This window comes from Pinus tabuliformis, chromosome 9, assembly GCF_031772625.1.
Source record: "Pinus tabuliformis cultivar Carrire ecotype Pingquan chromosome 9, CPIR1, whole genome shotgun sequence".
Lineage (NCBI taxonomy): Eukaryota > Viridiplantae > Streptophyta > Pinopsida > Pinales > Pinaceae > Pinus > Pinus tabuliformis.
In genome coordinates this window covers 1,678,191,572-1,678,207,493 of record NC_142307.1, presented here as the reverse complement: position 1 = coordinate 1,678,207,493, position 15,922 = coordinate 1,678,191,572, and the positions used below count along the sequence as shown (strand labels likewise).

The following is a 15,922-nucleotide window of genomic DNA, read 5'->3' as shown; positions in this document are numbered from 1 at the left end:
TTGTTATTACGTTAAATTATTTATTTGAATAAAAATAAAATAAAATGATTTTTTAATATAATGAAAATGGAGTAGAAATTAAAAATAACAATATAACTTGACAAATTAAAATTATATATTTATACCTATTATATTTCTAAGATTATATAAGATTTTGATGATCTCACATATAACTAATTATTTTTAAAATTCACAATCTTATTTTTTTTAAAAAATTAAAAAAATGTTATTATATAAATTAAATTTTTAAAATAATATATTATTATAAATACTAAATATATTTTAGGTCTAGAGTATTTTTAAAATTGTTTTTGTTCGGTTAGAGTTTGTTATTTTTGTTTTTTGTTTTTCTAGAAGTAAGGAATAAGTTAATGGTCCAAGAATGATAACTTGTCTCTTTGGCACATTAACTGTGATAAGAGTGACAACTTGTCCATTTACTACCACCAATGGATAATTCTAGTGGCATGATTTTCTTTGAATAAAGATGACAAATCAACTTACATTTACATTTATAATAACCAATAATGATTATTGATCATCAACTAAATTATGAAATTTTTTTCATATATAAAAAAACTAAATATTTATAATAATTTTCAAAAATAATAAAATATTTAATATAATTAATAATTTAATAAATACTTTATTCCAAATATTTATACTAATTTTTAAAATAATAAAATTTTAATGTAATGAATGCTTTACATAGATGAGTTGAGTTTATATATTTTCAGCTAAATTATAAGCTATTTGATATAATACCGTCTCTATTTTATATAGAAATTGTTATTACGTTAGCTTATTTAATTGCTTATTTGAATAAAAAAGTGATTTTTTAATATATTGAAAATTGAGTAGAAATTAAAAATAACAATATAACTTGACAAATTAAAGTTATATATTTATACCTATTATATTTCTAAGATTATATAAGATTTTGAAGATCTCAGATGTAACTAATTTAAAAAAAAAAATTGTTCGCAATCTTTATTTTTTTTAATGAAAATAAAATTTTAAGTATATTTTATAATATTATTCTGTGAATAAACTTAGGGGATCTCCTATGTTATAAAGTGACATTAGGGTTTTAAAATTTGGGTGTTGGCAAAGAATCAAAGCAAAAGCAACTCTTTTACCAGTACAAGGAAGGAACCCTTCAATATAATTTGCCTGTGTCCTTTACAACACGGTTCCTTTAAGCGATCCAAGTTTATATTCCCGTTTGCTAAGAAGCTATGAATGAAACTGGACTGAAGACATTGAAGTACGGATTTCCTGCCAACGGCAAGTGCGGGGAAGTCCGATTCACAGAACGGGAAGGAGCTATGAATTAATGTCATAATCCTGCAATTATGATTTAAATTAAGGGCGATTCGCGCATTACAGCTGTTGACAATTCACAAAGATTTAAAACTAAATCTAAAGAAATCAATTCTGTAAATAATAGCAATGTTCTGTTACGAAATGAAGGGAGAAAGACAACAAAACAGGTAAGAAGCCCGTGAAAAGATTCAAAGAGCCGGCAAGGCAAGAGGGTTCCACGATTCTTCCATGTGAGGCTTACCCTCCGCCATGCCGTTTGCCCTGTGTGTTGCAGTTTTACTTTTATTAAACGGCCCCAAAATGGCTCCCTGAATATGATGATGATGCCGGCGTCTCAGTCACACGCGGGTTTTGTCAACGTCCCACCGGGATTCGAACACGTGATCTCCACTCCCTCGCGCTAATAGCACCGGTGCAGTGCGCACGACCAATACGGAATAAATTTGATTTATTAAATACTCGAGAGCGGCACTTCGTAGCCCCCGAAAACCACACGCATACACACTCTCTTTCTAACGTCAACCCCGGGCTTTTATAATTCATCAGGTGAGTCGCTGGCACCTGTCGGTTTGGCCGTGACGGAAGGTCCCACGTGTCGAGGTGAAGGCCCTAAGTACGATTGGAACTTGCCGGCGCTGGGAGCGACCGTCGACAGGCACAACCGGCGTCGGACCGTCGCCGGGCAGGTAACAAAATCTTGATCCCGAGGTTATTTTACTATGACGGGTTGAGGTTTTTCTGTTTTGGTTAACCGAGGGTAAAAGTGATGTGGATTTGGTGCTTTAGACTAATTCTGCGGACTTCTGCTTCTTTTTCTTCGTCGTCATCGTCCCCAGGGTTTGAAGAGGAGGAGGCGGAGGAGGAGGAGGGGGGTTTTGAAGACGAAACGTGATTTGGATCTCCGGATCTCTTCGTGTTCTGCTGGAGAATCGATCCTGCGACGTCTGAGATTGGGTTCGCTTGGATTCGACTGTGAATTTCTGGGACTCGGTTGCTGACGAATACCATTTAGAGACAGCCCTGGGTTCTGAATTGAAGTGTAAGTAGGGTTTAGATTTTTGATGTAAATGTTGATTTGTTATTGAAACTGCCATGTGATCGAATCCACGCCGCTTCCGAGCTGGCATTCCAGGCGATGCCTGCACAATGAGCAGCTGTAGCGATGAGGAGGATCAATTCTTTGAGTCATTGGATCGAATCGCCTCCACTTCTGGATCAGATACCGAAGAAGACGGCGATTATTTGAACGCTGTAAATAAATGTCAGAAATCGAACACCGTTCGAAATGGCTGCACTCTACCCGTGGCAGCAGCAGCATCGTTGGCATCAAAATACGAAGTATGGAAGGGCGAGCCCGGTTCTGTTCGGGAACGCCGCCAGCGGCTTCTCCGAGAGCTGGGATTAAGCAACGATAGAGAGCTCCAGCGAGAACCCCCTGCGAATTTCAGGCGACAGGAGATTTCTGAAATTCAGCCCGACACTCAATGCTCAACCAGTGGTTCCCATACGTTTGCCAAGCAGCGGGGGTTCCATGGTGATGCAAATCTTAGAACGAAACAAGGACCACCAGTGGACATGTTTAGATCCATTTCTTGCGACGAGCTTTCGAGAAGAAAGCCGGTGGAGTCAGCCTGGAGCATAGCGAGGTCTCGGTCGGATGGTGCAAATCCAGCGGAGGTGTGGCGTAAAGAAGGCGGTAAGTGCGATACATCTGTAAATTTGTCTAAAGGCATTGTAATTCAGGGACTTGTAAATAAGCGCGAGGCAGTTTTGGGTAATCCAGAGTCTAATGCTTTAGCTGCCGTGTCAGCCAAGCCGCCCCTCGGTGGTGGTGTCCGGGCATCTGCGATCGTTGCTATGGAAACGGCAGCAAAGGACCTCTTGCAATCGGGCAATAGCAAACACCTAAAGGATGAGATGGATTTGGGCCACGGAAAATACAATCATTTGTCTTTTGGCGGGGATCAGGTTAGTAACCTTGGAAGCAGGGTTGACAGAAATGACGAGAGCAATTCGGACTCTGTGCAGGTTTTCTTTAGGTCTAGTGATGTTGGTCTTGGGGATTTAACAGTTCAGCTTAGTAGAGAAGCAGAACAAGCTAGGAGGGATGGCATTGGCGATGTCTCTCACACAGATAGCAGGGGAGGGTCTTTTTGTAAGATAAAGAATCTAGATAATGGAAAGGAGTTTGTTGTGAACGAAGTAGGCGAAGATGGCATGTGGAACAAGCTCAGAGACGTGGAAACTGGCAGACAGCTAACCATGGAGGAGTTTGAGAGAGCTGTTGGGCATTCTCCTATTGTCCAGGAACTCATGCGGCGGGAAAGTGTGGAACGAGCAGAGGAGAAAGACGACCCTGACTCAAATGGAAGGCTTAGTTTCAAGTCCAAAAAGAAAGGGGGTTGGTTAAAAACTATCAAGGTTGTTGCCCACACAATTCGGGGCACCAAAGATAAGAAGAGCAGCGATGAGAGGGACACTTCTTCTGAAAAGGGGGGAAGGAGATCTAGTTCTGCTACAGATGATAGTCAGGATATTCTCCTGCATATGCCACAGCAGACGAAAGTGCGTCAATATGGCAAGTCTTGCAAGGAATTAACAGCACTTTACATGCGTCAAGAAATCCAAGCTCATCATGGTTCTATTTGGACAATGAAGTTCAGCTTGGATGGCCATTATCTTGCTAGTGCTGGTCAGGACCGCCTTATTTATGTGTGGCAGGTGATAGAATCAGACCGCAAATTTGATGCATCTGCTGATAAACCAGATGATAATGCCTCCAATGCCCATGTTACAGTCAATGGTTCACCAGAGTTGCTTTCCTTGAATATTGAAAACCTTGTAGATAAAAAGAAAAGAGGAAAGGTCACCTCTGGTAGAAAGAGCTCGACAATGGACTGTGCTTTGCTGCCGGAAAGTGTGTTCTTGCTTTCAGAAAAGCCAGTCTGTTCTTTTGAAGGTCATTTGGATGATGTCTTGGACCTTTCATGGTCCCAAAATCAGGTTAGTCTCTTATTGATCATACTTTATGGTGCGTTGGAATCCATTTGTGTAAATGCAATTTAAAGGTTAATACATTATAGTTCAGCTTCTCATTTTTGCAATACTATGTAATTTGAATTTAACATTACAACTGCATTGATATATTTTTGTATTTGAGATCAGTTCCCAAGTGGATACCATGGTGTGCTATGATTATCTAAGCTCTATGTTGAAGACAAGCTTTCGTTTCCTTGTTGCATAACATCTCCACTGTGGAGTTGCCAGTATTTTTGGTTTGGTTTGTGGTCCTTTGCTTGGATGGTTGTAAATTTGATTTAGCTTTTATGCAAAGTTTGTCTTTGATCATCTATCTCCAAAAGCAGAACTACAAAATTCAAATAATCAACCTTACCAGTTACTTTCAGCCTATGTTGCAGGAAATGTAGGGCAAGGGGGCATTTCCGTACGGAAACGGGTACGAAACGCTGAAACGCGTATGGTACGGCCCTGAAATGCGTTTCAGGCCATACTGCCACGTTTCACGAAACTGAAACGTGGCCAGTACGGCCTAAAATGCATTTCAGGGCCGTATGACTCACGTTTCAGCTTTTTACTAGTGTTTTTTTAATTTTTTTTTTTTTTTGTTTAATTTGTTTTCTAATTTATTTTTAGGTTATCCTAGTGACTTCTAGTTGCTTCTAGTTGCCTGTCTAAAATTATAAAAGTGAACTTTTGCCCTAGTGTTAATATGCACTTCATGGTAATGTTTAAGAATATTCTCCTTTATATTTCATTTTCATCCTTTTATTTAAATTTTTAAGAATATTCTCCTTTATATTTCATTTTCATCCTTTTTTTTAAGTTTTTAACATTACCATGAAATGACTCAGGATGTTTGAGAGTGGTTTCGCCGTCATTGGATTTCATATGGAGAAAGTAGAATTTTAGATCTCACTCAAAATCCAACAGACTCTGTTTTTCAGGATTTCAGGATTGGGGGGATTGCAATGTTTCCATTGGATTTTATCATGTACTAGGATATGGAACTTGTATTTAATCAAGAGAACCAAGCCCTCTATGCAGGGGAGACTCCCAATAATGAAGAGCATGTAGGGTACTAGGGTGTGAAACTTGTATTTAATCAAGAGCACTAAGGTTGTTCAAATATGTAGGAGGAGACTCCCAATCAAGCATGAGACAAGAAATTAGAAATTTCTCGTGGCTGATTTTGGATATTTCTATTTTCATTATATTCATGAGTAAATGTGATGTAAATTTAGAGACTTATAGTTTATGCATTGACAATTGACAATTTTATCATAATGTAATAAATTAGAATGTATCTTATATGCTTTATGATTGCACATATTTCTTAAATGTCCTAATATATATATATATATATATATATATATATATATATTCGCGTTTCTCCGTTTCCAAAATTTGGGGAGGTCGCGTTTCGTATCGGTTCCCGTTTCGAAAAGTCGTACCCGTTTCCCCGTTTCGTGCAACCTAGCTTTCAGCCTAGACTCTAGAAATATGTCTGACCATGACCCCACAATTTCATGCGGCTCTACTGGTTCCCCAAATCAGTTTCATTGTGCAGAGTCAAGCCTGTGTTTTCCACTTAGATCCTACCTCTTGAATATCATATTTGCAATAAATAATCATTCTTTTATTGCAGTGTGTTATAAATTTGGTCACATTCTTGCATATTACATCTTTAATCAAGGGTTTCAACTCACCATGAAGCTGCAAATTCATGTGGTACACTACTGAGTCACCAAATCAGGATCATTTTGCAGAGTTAAGCCTGTCTCCTACATCTTGAATAGCGTTTATTGCAATCAATAATCATTCTTTTTATTGGACTGTCATATAAATTTAGTCACATTCTTGAATAGTATGTTTTTGATCCAGGGTCTCAATGTTCAGGTTAACTGTTCATTGATCTTCTCAGTGGTTTGAGACTAGAAATATGTGTTTCCATATAGTTGAAATTAATTGTCGATCTATAATGAGTGAATTTCCTATGCAGAATTAAACATGTTGACACAACATAGAGCCCTTGTTTTATAAAATGATATACAATAAGCGTAGCAATTGCGGTACTTTGTGGAGTCTGTTCTTCTCCTTGTTGGTCTTTTATAAAATGTTGCCAACATCAAAATTTATTGTATTTACTTGTTTACTTAACTGTTACTGCTTTCTCTATGCTCTGAATTCGGATTTGGTGTAAAATTAGATATACCAGAGGGAATGTGTTAAATTGCACCTGATTGCTGCATTGATTTTTGACAGAGTCCAGTTGGAGACCGGGTTTCCTGAGTGATTCCAACTCCTAAATTGTCAAAAGTGTATGTAACATAAAAGAACTGGGAAAAGAAAATCCCTTACTGTCTGTTTTGATTTCAGATTTAATGTATGTTACGCACCCTTTGATTTACAGTCAGAATGTCTTTCCATCATTTTAATCCATCTTAATTTTCAGATTCGATGTATATTTATTGTGATTCACAACTGTACTGCATTTCACTTAATGTTTTTTGATTGCAAAGCCACTGTGTTCGTAGTTCATATTATTTGTTTGGTATTTGTTTGAGATTTTCTTTATTAAATGTACAAAGCCCTTAAATTTTAGATTCTGTGGGGTCTTGAGGCTGGACATGTGGATCTGCATTTCAGATCTGGATGTGGATGTGGATCCGCCCAGATCTGTGTAGGATCAACTATGTAAACAGATCCTTCAAGTCTGGAAATGGATTCCATGTCGCTGAAATGAATCCTGTGCTAGCTAGACCTCACGCGGGGTCTTGAGGCTGGACATGTGCATCTGCATTTTGGATCTGGATATGGATCCACCCAGATCTGTGTAGGATCCACTATGTAAACAGATCCTTCAAGTCTGGAAATGGATTCCATGCCGCCGAAATGAATCCTGTGCTAGCTAGACCTCACACGCTGTATCCCAAGCAAAAACATCAGAGTTTTAGGTTTTCATTTTTTTATTTTTATTTATTTTTTGTTAATTTTTTGGATATTTGCCACCTGTTTGAAACTAGAAGCAGTGGATATTCCGATTAGACTTTTAGTTACATTACCTATTATTAATCTGTAGGCTGTATAAGCAATTAATTACCTGTAGCCTGTAGGCTTTATAGCATATGAAAATTCTAGCAGGAAAGGCCTGAGACATTAAACCTTTAATTTTCAGATTCTGATTATACTTGTGGGAAAGCTTTGGGAAAGTTCTTGAATCTTAAGACATTATATAGATAACAGTATATAGTATGTACATATTATTTTTCAGTTTTCTTTGTCCAAACTGTACGTAGGATGGCTGTGTCATTAATAATTTAATTAGATGAATCCCACCTAACTCTAGGTGAAGGCTTCTCTTAGAAGCTAAGTCATTCGTGTTTGTGTTCGAGTTCTGTGACTTTGAAGTTCGAATAAAGTTCGATAATTAAAAATTTGGAGATAAAGTTTGGCATTAAATTCGACATATAAAAACTCGATGTATAAAAATTTTGACGATAAAATTCGGTTAAATTAAATTCAAACTTATGCAGAGAAACTAAACTTTTGATATTGATTTACATGATATTTTAAAATCATCAATATATAATAAGGTTTTCATATGTTCTAAAAGAAAAAAAATATCCATCTTTCATAATAATAAAACTTTTCTGACACTATGGGAATAAAACTTTTCCAAACACCAAGTGATTCCTCGAAAATTAAAAAGCTAGAAATAATCCCACCCAACTCTGCTCCACGAGTTGTGAATTTTAAACATGCCTCATTCATATATATAAATATAAATGAGGTTCCCTGGACTTGTTTATTTGTTTGTGTTGTATTCCTCTTCCATATTCACCGTTACCATCGCTTGGATTTGGATTTGGCTTTGGCTTCCAACTTGGGCATACGCAGCAGCGAAGACAATGGTAATACTCTTTATTGTTACCAAGACAAAACAGTTGGCCTGAGAAAACAGCAACTATCAGGCAGGTCAGTTTATTTTGTTGAGCTCCCTCTCTTTTGTTTATGTTCTTCTGATTTTGTGGAATCTCTCATTTCTTCTCACTTCCAGATGTGTTAATAATTATAAATTACTCTTATGAATCCTTGTTCTCATCATTTTGTTTTGAGTTATATTGCTTTATTGCAGTGGTAGGTTGTTGGTATACTGAACAATAAAATTGCTTATATGGGTATTAATTGCTGTATGCTATAGCCTGTAATATATTTTCCAGTGGTTTGAAAATCCGGCATTCTGGACCTGTTTGATGCTAAACCATGTGCTCTATAATTACGTGGTTTATAACAGAAAAACAATTTGTATAAGTAGTCAGATCCAAATCCTCTGGTTTGAATCCTTATCGCCAAAGTTTAGCATCTGTGGATTTTTTTTTTTTTGGGTTAATTATCAAACGCCAAAACAACTTGAGCCGAATGCCAAATTAAATCGAATGGACTGCAATTCCTTTTTAATTTTATTCGTGTTATGATTGTGTTCGGGTTCGAATCCTGTGCGTGTTTGAGTTTGCCTTGATATTCGGCAAACCAAAACAAACAAATTTGGCCTGCATTTAAGTTCGGCTAACTTTGAATCTGAAAGATTTTGTTCGCTGAACACAGTGACTTAGCTTAGATGAGTATGATACATAGAAAATAGCATGTTGTCAAACAGAATATGGCATTCATTTGCCATTGTACCTGGTTGGGAATCTTAATACTTTAAGCCAGATTTCAAGGAAGATGAGTGGTTGACCATGATATGGAGTTGAAATATTTACATGATGAGGATGTAGATAATTTTAGGATATGTGGCAAGAGTTTCTTTATCATATTAATAGAGTGATCATTGATAAGACTCAATTTTATATTTACATTTATCCTTTTTGTATGAGGCATGATTTATCATGATTCCAGTCTTTAGTTTTATAAACTATCTAATGATTTCATTTCTCTTTTATAAATTATTTATTTTTTTGTTTTTTGTTTTTTTGTTGTATCTAGAGAAATTGATTGCTTGGGCAGGTTTCATACTCATGTGACGCAGGGTCAAGTCTGGTCGCTACCACTACAAACTCTAGGTGCCTACATATGCCCCTTCCACAGGCATGGGTTAATCGGGGGGGTTCGAACCCGGATCTCATAGTTTGCATAATACATAATACTTCATAACACGGCCATCACCAATTGAGCTGCCCCCTTGGGGCATCAGTTCTAACCTTGTGATTCATGAATGGTTTTGATTTTATCTTTGATATGTTTATACATGGCATTTCCACACTGTATTGGATCTTGGCTTTTCAAAAATCTGGCAGATCTGTATGTACATCTGAATCCAATTCCTAGTAACTTGCCTTTTAGGCTTTTCTTTCTTATGGGGCTGTTATATTGGGGCTGTTATATTTGCTACAATCTCTGGTTGCTTTAGGCCTACTTAAATCATTTAATGCATCTTCCCTGCGATGACTGTGTGGATGTACATATGATTTTCTAGCACAAAATTTGAATAAACTTTTATGGTACAATTATCATTGTTTTTATTGTGGGATTAGATGAAAGAAAACATTGAAAGCTAGTCCCTGAGCAAGAGTTTTTTTTTGAGCATGTGGCTAAGCTCCTGAATATGGTTGTGGGCAGTATTTACTTTCATCATCGATGGACAAGACAGTGAGATTGTGGGACATGCCAAGCAAGAGTTGTCTAAGAGTCTTTTCACACAATGACTATGGTAAGCTTACTTTTTTCTAGGTAAATATTTGTAACGTTGGTTTGATATGTGTTTAAATACACACTTCCATTTGCTGCCATAGTTTGAAGTGTGTTAGCTTCAAGATAGTTTGTATTGCTGGTATCTTACAAAGTTAACTAGGATGTCAATCACTGCCCATTTTCCAAAATACCTGATTTATATCAAGCATGAACACTTTTGGATTATCCATTTATCTATTTTCGTCTTCTGTTTTGGCATGGGAGGTAGTAACGTGCATCCAGTTCAACCCAGTCGATGATAGATACTTTATTAGTGGTTCCCTTGATAAGAAAGTGCGAATTTGGAGTATTCCTGACCGCCAAGTTGTTGACTGGACTGATCTGCATGAAATGGTTACTGCCGCATGCTACACCCCTGATGGCCAGGTCTGTTCACATTTTCCTCCATCTGTCCAGCAGAGTGCTGAAATTGAGTTGAGTACATTTTCAATTATGTGAGGAGGTTGTGGATGGACTTTGAATGTATTTTAATGTTACATTTTGGCTGTGGAATCAGGGAGCACTTGTTGGTACACATAAGGGAAGTTGCCACCTATATAATACATCAGGTATGCCATTTCTACAAAAGATTTAATACTATATTGGTTTCTCTGCAATTTAGTGGTTCATAGTCCTTCTTCCATGTAGGAAACATGTAGATGGCTAAGAAGGTTTATTTTTATAGAACTCTAGAGTCTAAAAAGAAGGTTTGTATTTTAGTACGACTTTAAAATTTTCTTTCAACTTTAGCCTTCTCGTTTACTTACTCGTATTAGTAGCAGTTCTATGAAGAAATATTTCAATTTTTGCGACACATAACTGACATCTGATTCAAAAATGATATTGAGCGAAAGGGCTGGGTCTATCTAGTAATAAAAATTGTTCTTTATGATTCCCTTTTTTATAAATATATTCTTATAACAATATGGAGGGCTGTTGTTTGTTAACTTACCCTTGTATTCAGTTAGTGTATTTGATATAACAAATAGTTGTGTTTTATATTTAAATACTGCCTTGCACATGGATACATTTAACAACTGTTTCTATTTCACCCTTTTCAAATCATATTTTAACTCTTGAGCTACTGATGCAAGCTGCAGGGTAAAGGGACCATTGTAGGAAAAACAGGAAACACTCAATCCCATACTGAATTGTTCTTAATGATAGGTACTTCCCACTCTAGGTTGACAACAGACATTTTGTTTTTTTGAAATAATACATCTTATGTTATCCAGAAAGAAATATCATATGTATAAAAGGATAATAAAAATTAACTTACTACAAATAGATTTGCAACAAGGTCAGTATAAGTAGATGCAAAGCGACATTTTACATCTTTGACCAACAAGTACTCCGTGGATCTAGTTTAAGGCAGCTAGTTATTTGCAAGTCAACTTTTGAAATGAATAAACAGTACTTGTTTGACCCTAAAAAATAGACTTACATTGAAACTTCCTAATGGATTACAATTGCTGAAATGCTGGAAGCCATGGAGGTGACTGAATTTTATGAAGGCACTTCCTAGCAACCTGAATTATTGTAGTGGTTGAGAGGCCTATGACCTTAACTTTCTTCTGTTTTATTGTGCAGAGGGGGGCTGCACTCCTTGGATCTAGTTTAAGGCAGCTAGCTTTTAGCAATTCAACTTTTGAAATCAATAAACAATACCTGTTTAACCCTAAAAAAATAGATTTACATTGGAACTTCTTAATGGATTACAATTGCAGTGGTTGAGAGGCCTATGACCTTAATTTTCTTCTGTTTTATGGTGTAGAAGGGGGCTGCACTCATTATTGATCACCTTGTTTGGCATCCCAAATATTCATGCTGTTAAAATAATCTTGATGTAAGGTCCAAGGGATGTTTTAAGAAATACTGAAATATTATTAATGAGGATGGTTTAATTGGGGAGACATACTATGGATGCAGAAATTGATTTTGATGATGGCACTATTTGTAGGCTGAAAATTCAATTTTAAATTGTTTTTAAAATATTGAAGCATAGCTGCTATATTTATCTAATGATTTGCATTACATATTTTTCTAATAATAGGATTGTTCCAATCCCCTTTCAAGATTGAGGTGTCCTTCATATACATTTAAGGTGTGCGGATGCTTTATAATGCTTTTATTATATCATATTTGTGATTGCTTTTAAATTTTCGTAGGGCTCAATATTAAAGCCAATGATTCTTGTTGTAATGCTCGGTATAGACATTTTAGTGTTTTAGCAACCCCATTTCTCAATCCCTTTAATTTGAGTATTTTTGCCCTCCAATTGTATACCTTCCCCTTTGTTTGTTAAACCATGTTGATCCCTCTTTTCAGAATCCCTTCAATTAGACTTGTCCAAAATCTACACAATGGCTATCTCACCAATCTATTACTATATTGTGACCAAGAATTTAATGATAAATGCTTTGAGAACCTTAAGACGAACCTTTTGAGCATTTACAAGATACAAGGTCTTGTTGATAGAGCTTATACATTATCCTATGCAATTTGGTTAGTTTTCTTGAATGTCTTTCCCAGTATAATTTCTTTTCCTGGGAAAACCTTGTAAGGAAACCTAAGGGATGCTTCCACACATTTATGGGTGGCATACCTAGTAAACTTGTACTTTAGTGTGTAGGGGATTTGAATTAGCACCTATTGGCACATAACTACTTAAATGTTCAACAACATTGGTGATAATTTGAACTAACACTTTGGGATAAAAATGTTTGGAAACATTCTGCCCCACTCTGGAGCACTTAACTGAGTGACATTGTTAGTACCTTGCTAGCCTTAATCAGTCCGTGAGGGGAAAATTGGGCACAAGCAAGGCTTAAACTTCGGTAGGGAGAATACCAGTTTCTCCCCATAACCACCCAGGCTAAATCCAATCAATTTTCCTTAGTCTTCCACACTACTATACCTTATAATATACATAAATATTGCCCCAAGAATGCATGGCATGAAGCTTATTCTAAAAGTTTCTATAAGTTCACAAGATAGATGATCATTACACTTTTAGCTAAAGTTTATCCAAAATTCTTACTGTGTTAATATATGTTTAATAGCCAAAAATATTGCATAAGATGAGATTCAATCCCAAATCATTTTGGAGATCACTCCTATCTAAAAGTGAATGTTTCATTACCAATCCCAAGGATCATTACACTTTGAGCTAAATTTTATCCAAAGTTCTTACTATGTTAATATATGCTTAATAGTCAAAAGTAATACACAAGATGAGATTCAATCCCAAATCCTTTCGGAGATCACTCCTACCTAAAAATTCAATGTTCCATTACTAATCCCAATATGTGATGTTTTCATTGTGTTGTCTAAGCATCAGAGACAATCCCAAGACTAAAACTTATATATTAGTCCTCGACTAATTCTCTTTGAATGCAATGTTCTTAGGATAAGATAATTGAAGTTAATTCTTAAATTAGAATAGAATGATTGAATCTTCGAAGGCCTTAAAATGAACCATCTTGGTGGTTGGACGAAGAATTAGTACTTGTTCAATATTTACTATTTTCATTTAAATCCATGAATTGTGGTGGATTTGAGACAAATATGTGAAATTGGGCATGACAAAATTGACCAATATTTTGTAAACCTTTGAAGGATGCAATATAAAGAGTGTTGATAGTTCAAGTAATGATAGATGAGCCTACAAAGTTGGAATGTATTTGTAAGCTATTTGAGCATGTAGTTTTGAAAGCTAGATAAAATCGGGTTTGGTACTATATATTTTTTTTACGTTGGTGAGATATGTGGGGTTCAAATTGCTTATGGACATGTTTGAAAATATTTTATACATCCATATGAAGTATTGTAAGGTCTCTCTCCTCTTCATAAGGATAGAGGTGAAGGTCTCTCTCCTCACTTACACAGACACACATATATTACACACATATGTATGTATATATATACACACATGGAGTTCCTAAAACCAAATATAATTGAGTGTGCTACTATATTTGCTATGCTATAGAGATTTGTGGGGTTCAAATTGCTTGGGGACATGGTTGTCTGTGATGCATGTTAATCTTCAAACCATATTTTATGTATCCATATGAAGTATGTTAAGGTTTCTCTCCTCTCACATAAGGCTAAAGGTGGAGTAGATTAGAGCTCTCTCTCTCTCTCTCCCTCACACACACACACGCGCGTATTTCTTTCTTCCCCATTGGGTTCAATTTTGGGCATTAGAGATTGTCTGAGGAAAGAAATTAGCCTCCCGCTTAGCTTAAAGGCATGAGAGAGGTTGTTGGGGGTAGGTACCAACCCAACCATAGTATATATTCACCTAAGAGCACCACATAGATTATTATATTCTAAAGTTTAAACCATAGTTTTAAAAACTACTAGGTTAAACTGAAAATCGGCCAAATTAGTCAATCAAATGCCCAATCTTGCTAACTGGAGAAATAAACTCGATTAATGGCCAGTTAGGTACCAAACAACAATAAATGTATCTCATGAGATGAATCATGGCAATGAAAACAACAAATGTCCCCTTGTTTGCTTGATGGAAAATTGTCCCAACATCCTCAACTGGACCAAAAGATTAGTCGACCAAAAAATACATAAAATATTCAAATTTTGAAAAAAAAATATAATTCACGTGTATCTATATGAATCCAAATTATTATACATAAATGTGCAAAATTTACCATGTATATATAGCAAGGGTGCATGTAACAAAAATATCAACGAGTGCTTTGAATTAAAAAAAATCAATAGAGAGGGGACCCTAAATAGCCTCTGAAATCCAAAGAAAATCATGCTACAACAAATAGCTATAGAACATCAAAACCAACCATTGCCTATATTCAATATTGGGATCCTCCTCATCAAGATCATTCTTTGAGCATTAAAATAAAATAGAAAAAGCTTAACATCCTAATCAATGATTTTGCTTGAGTGAAGTGTACATTTTTACTAGGGTCATGAATAATTGAGTTAAGTGTACATTAATACTACAGTCATGAAGGAGGAGCTCAACAGTCAATGCCACCAACATTGAGGTACATAGAGGGCTTGGTGATGTTGATTAAATGTTAGTTCCATACCCTCGTACATCACAAAATGTAATAGAAACATTGCAATCCTGCCAATCCTGAAATCCTAAAAACTGTTAAGTCTGCTGGATTTTGAGTGGGATCTAAAATTCTACTTTCTCCATATGAAATCCAATGAGGTCAAAACCACTCTCAAACATCTCGAGTCAATTGATGGTAATATTAAAAATTTAAGCAAAAGGATGAAATGAAAGATAAAAGGAAAATGTCACTTTTAATATTACCATTAACTACTAGGTTATGTATCTCATGAGATGAATCATGGAAAATGAAAACAATAGATTTCCTCTTGTTTGCTTGATGGAAATATTTAGAGCATCCTCACAACTCAATCCCATAACATGCTTTTAAAAATTAGGGTCAAAAGAAAAAAAAATGTTAATAAGTTGAAATTGATAGAGCAGGGCGATAATTTTGAAATTATCACAATAGTTACCTAAATATTCTCGATAAATTCAATTTATTACGATAAGTTCAATTCAGGGAATTTATCATGATAAATACCAGCGATAATATTGGCAAGGTGGTTTTCGACGATAATTTTGATATTATCGCGATATGTGCAACACTGGTGTACATGTATATATGTATATATGTTTATATATATGCCTATGGGTATGTACATATGTATATATGTATGTTTATATGTCTTATGTCAATATATGAGCATATCGTGTATTGAGATTGGATTCACTGTGAAAGGAGGTTTCCTCCTCGAAGTGGATTGTTTTCATTTAATTTTGATCATTTTTAAGTTGTCTAGTTCA

The 15,922-nt window shown here is 35.7% G+C and overlaps 1 protein-coding gene across 4 annotated transcripts in view; it reads left to right on the top strand.

Annotated features, from left to right (window-relative positions):
* Positions 1-2,103: 2,103 nt before the first annotated feature.
* Positions 2,104-15,922, top strand: part of LOC149155332 (uncharacterized) — a 36,346-nt gene continuing 22,527 nt past the window's right edge. The window contains exons 1-5 of one of the 4 annotated variants that reach the window (XM_089445345.1): positions 2,104-3,022; positions 3,137-4,329; positions 9,967-10,057; positions 10,307-10,464; positions 10,595-10,646. In XM_089445345.1, coding sequence (XP_089301471.1) covers positions 2,473-3,022; positions 3,137-4,329; positions 9,967-10,057; positions 10,307-10,464; positions 10,595-10,646 — 2,044 coding nt within the window. In that variant the 5' untranslated portion in view covers positions 2,104-2,472. Of the gene's footprint in view, positions 4,330-9,966; positions 10,058-10,302; positions 10,465-10,594; positions 10,647-11,177; positions 11,245-15,922 lie in introns of those variants that run through there. The other 3 variants (XM_089445346.1, XM_089445344.1, XR_016263550.1) reach the window with 3 other exon arrangements.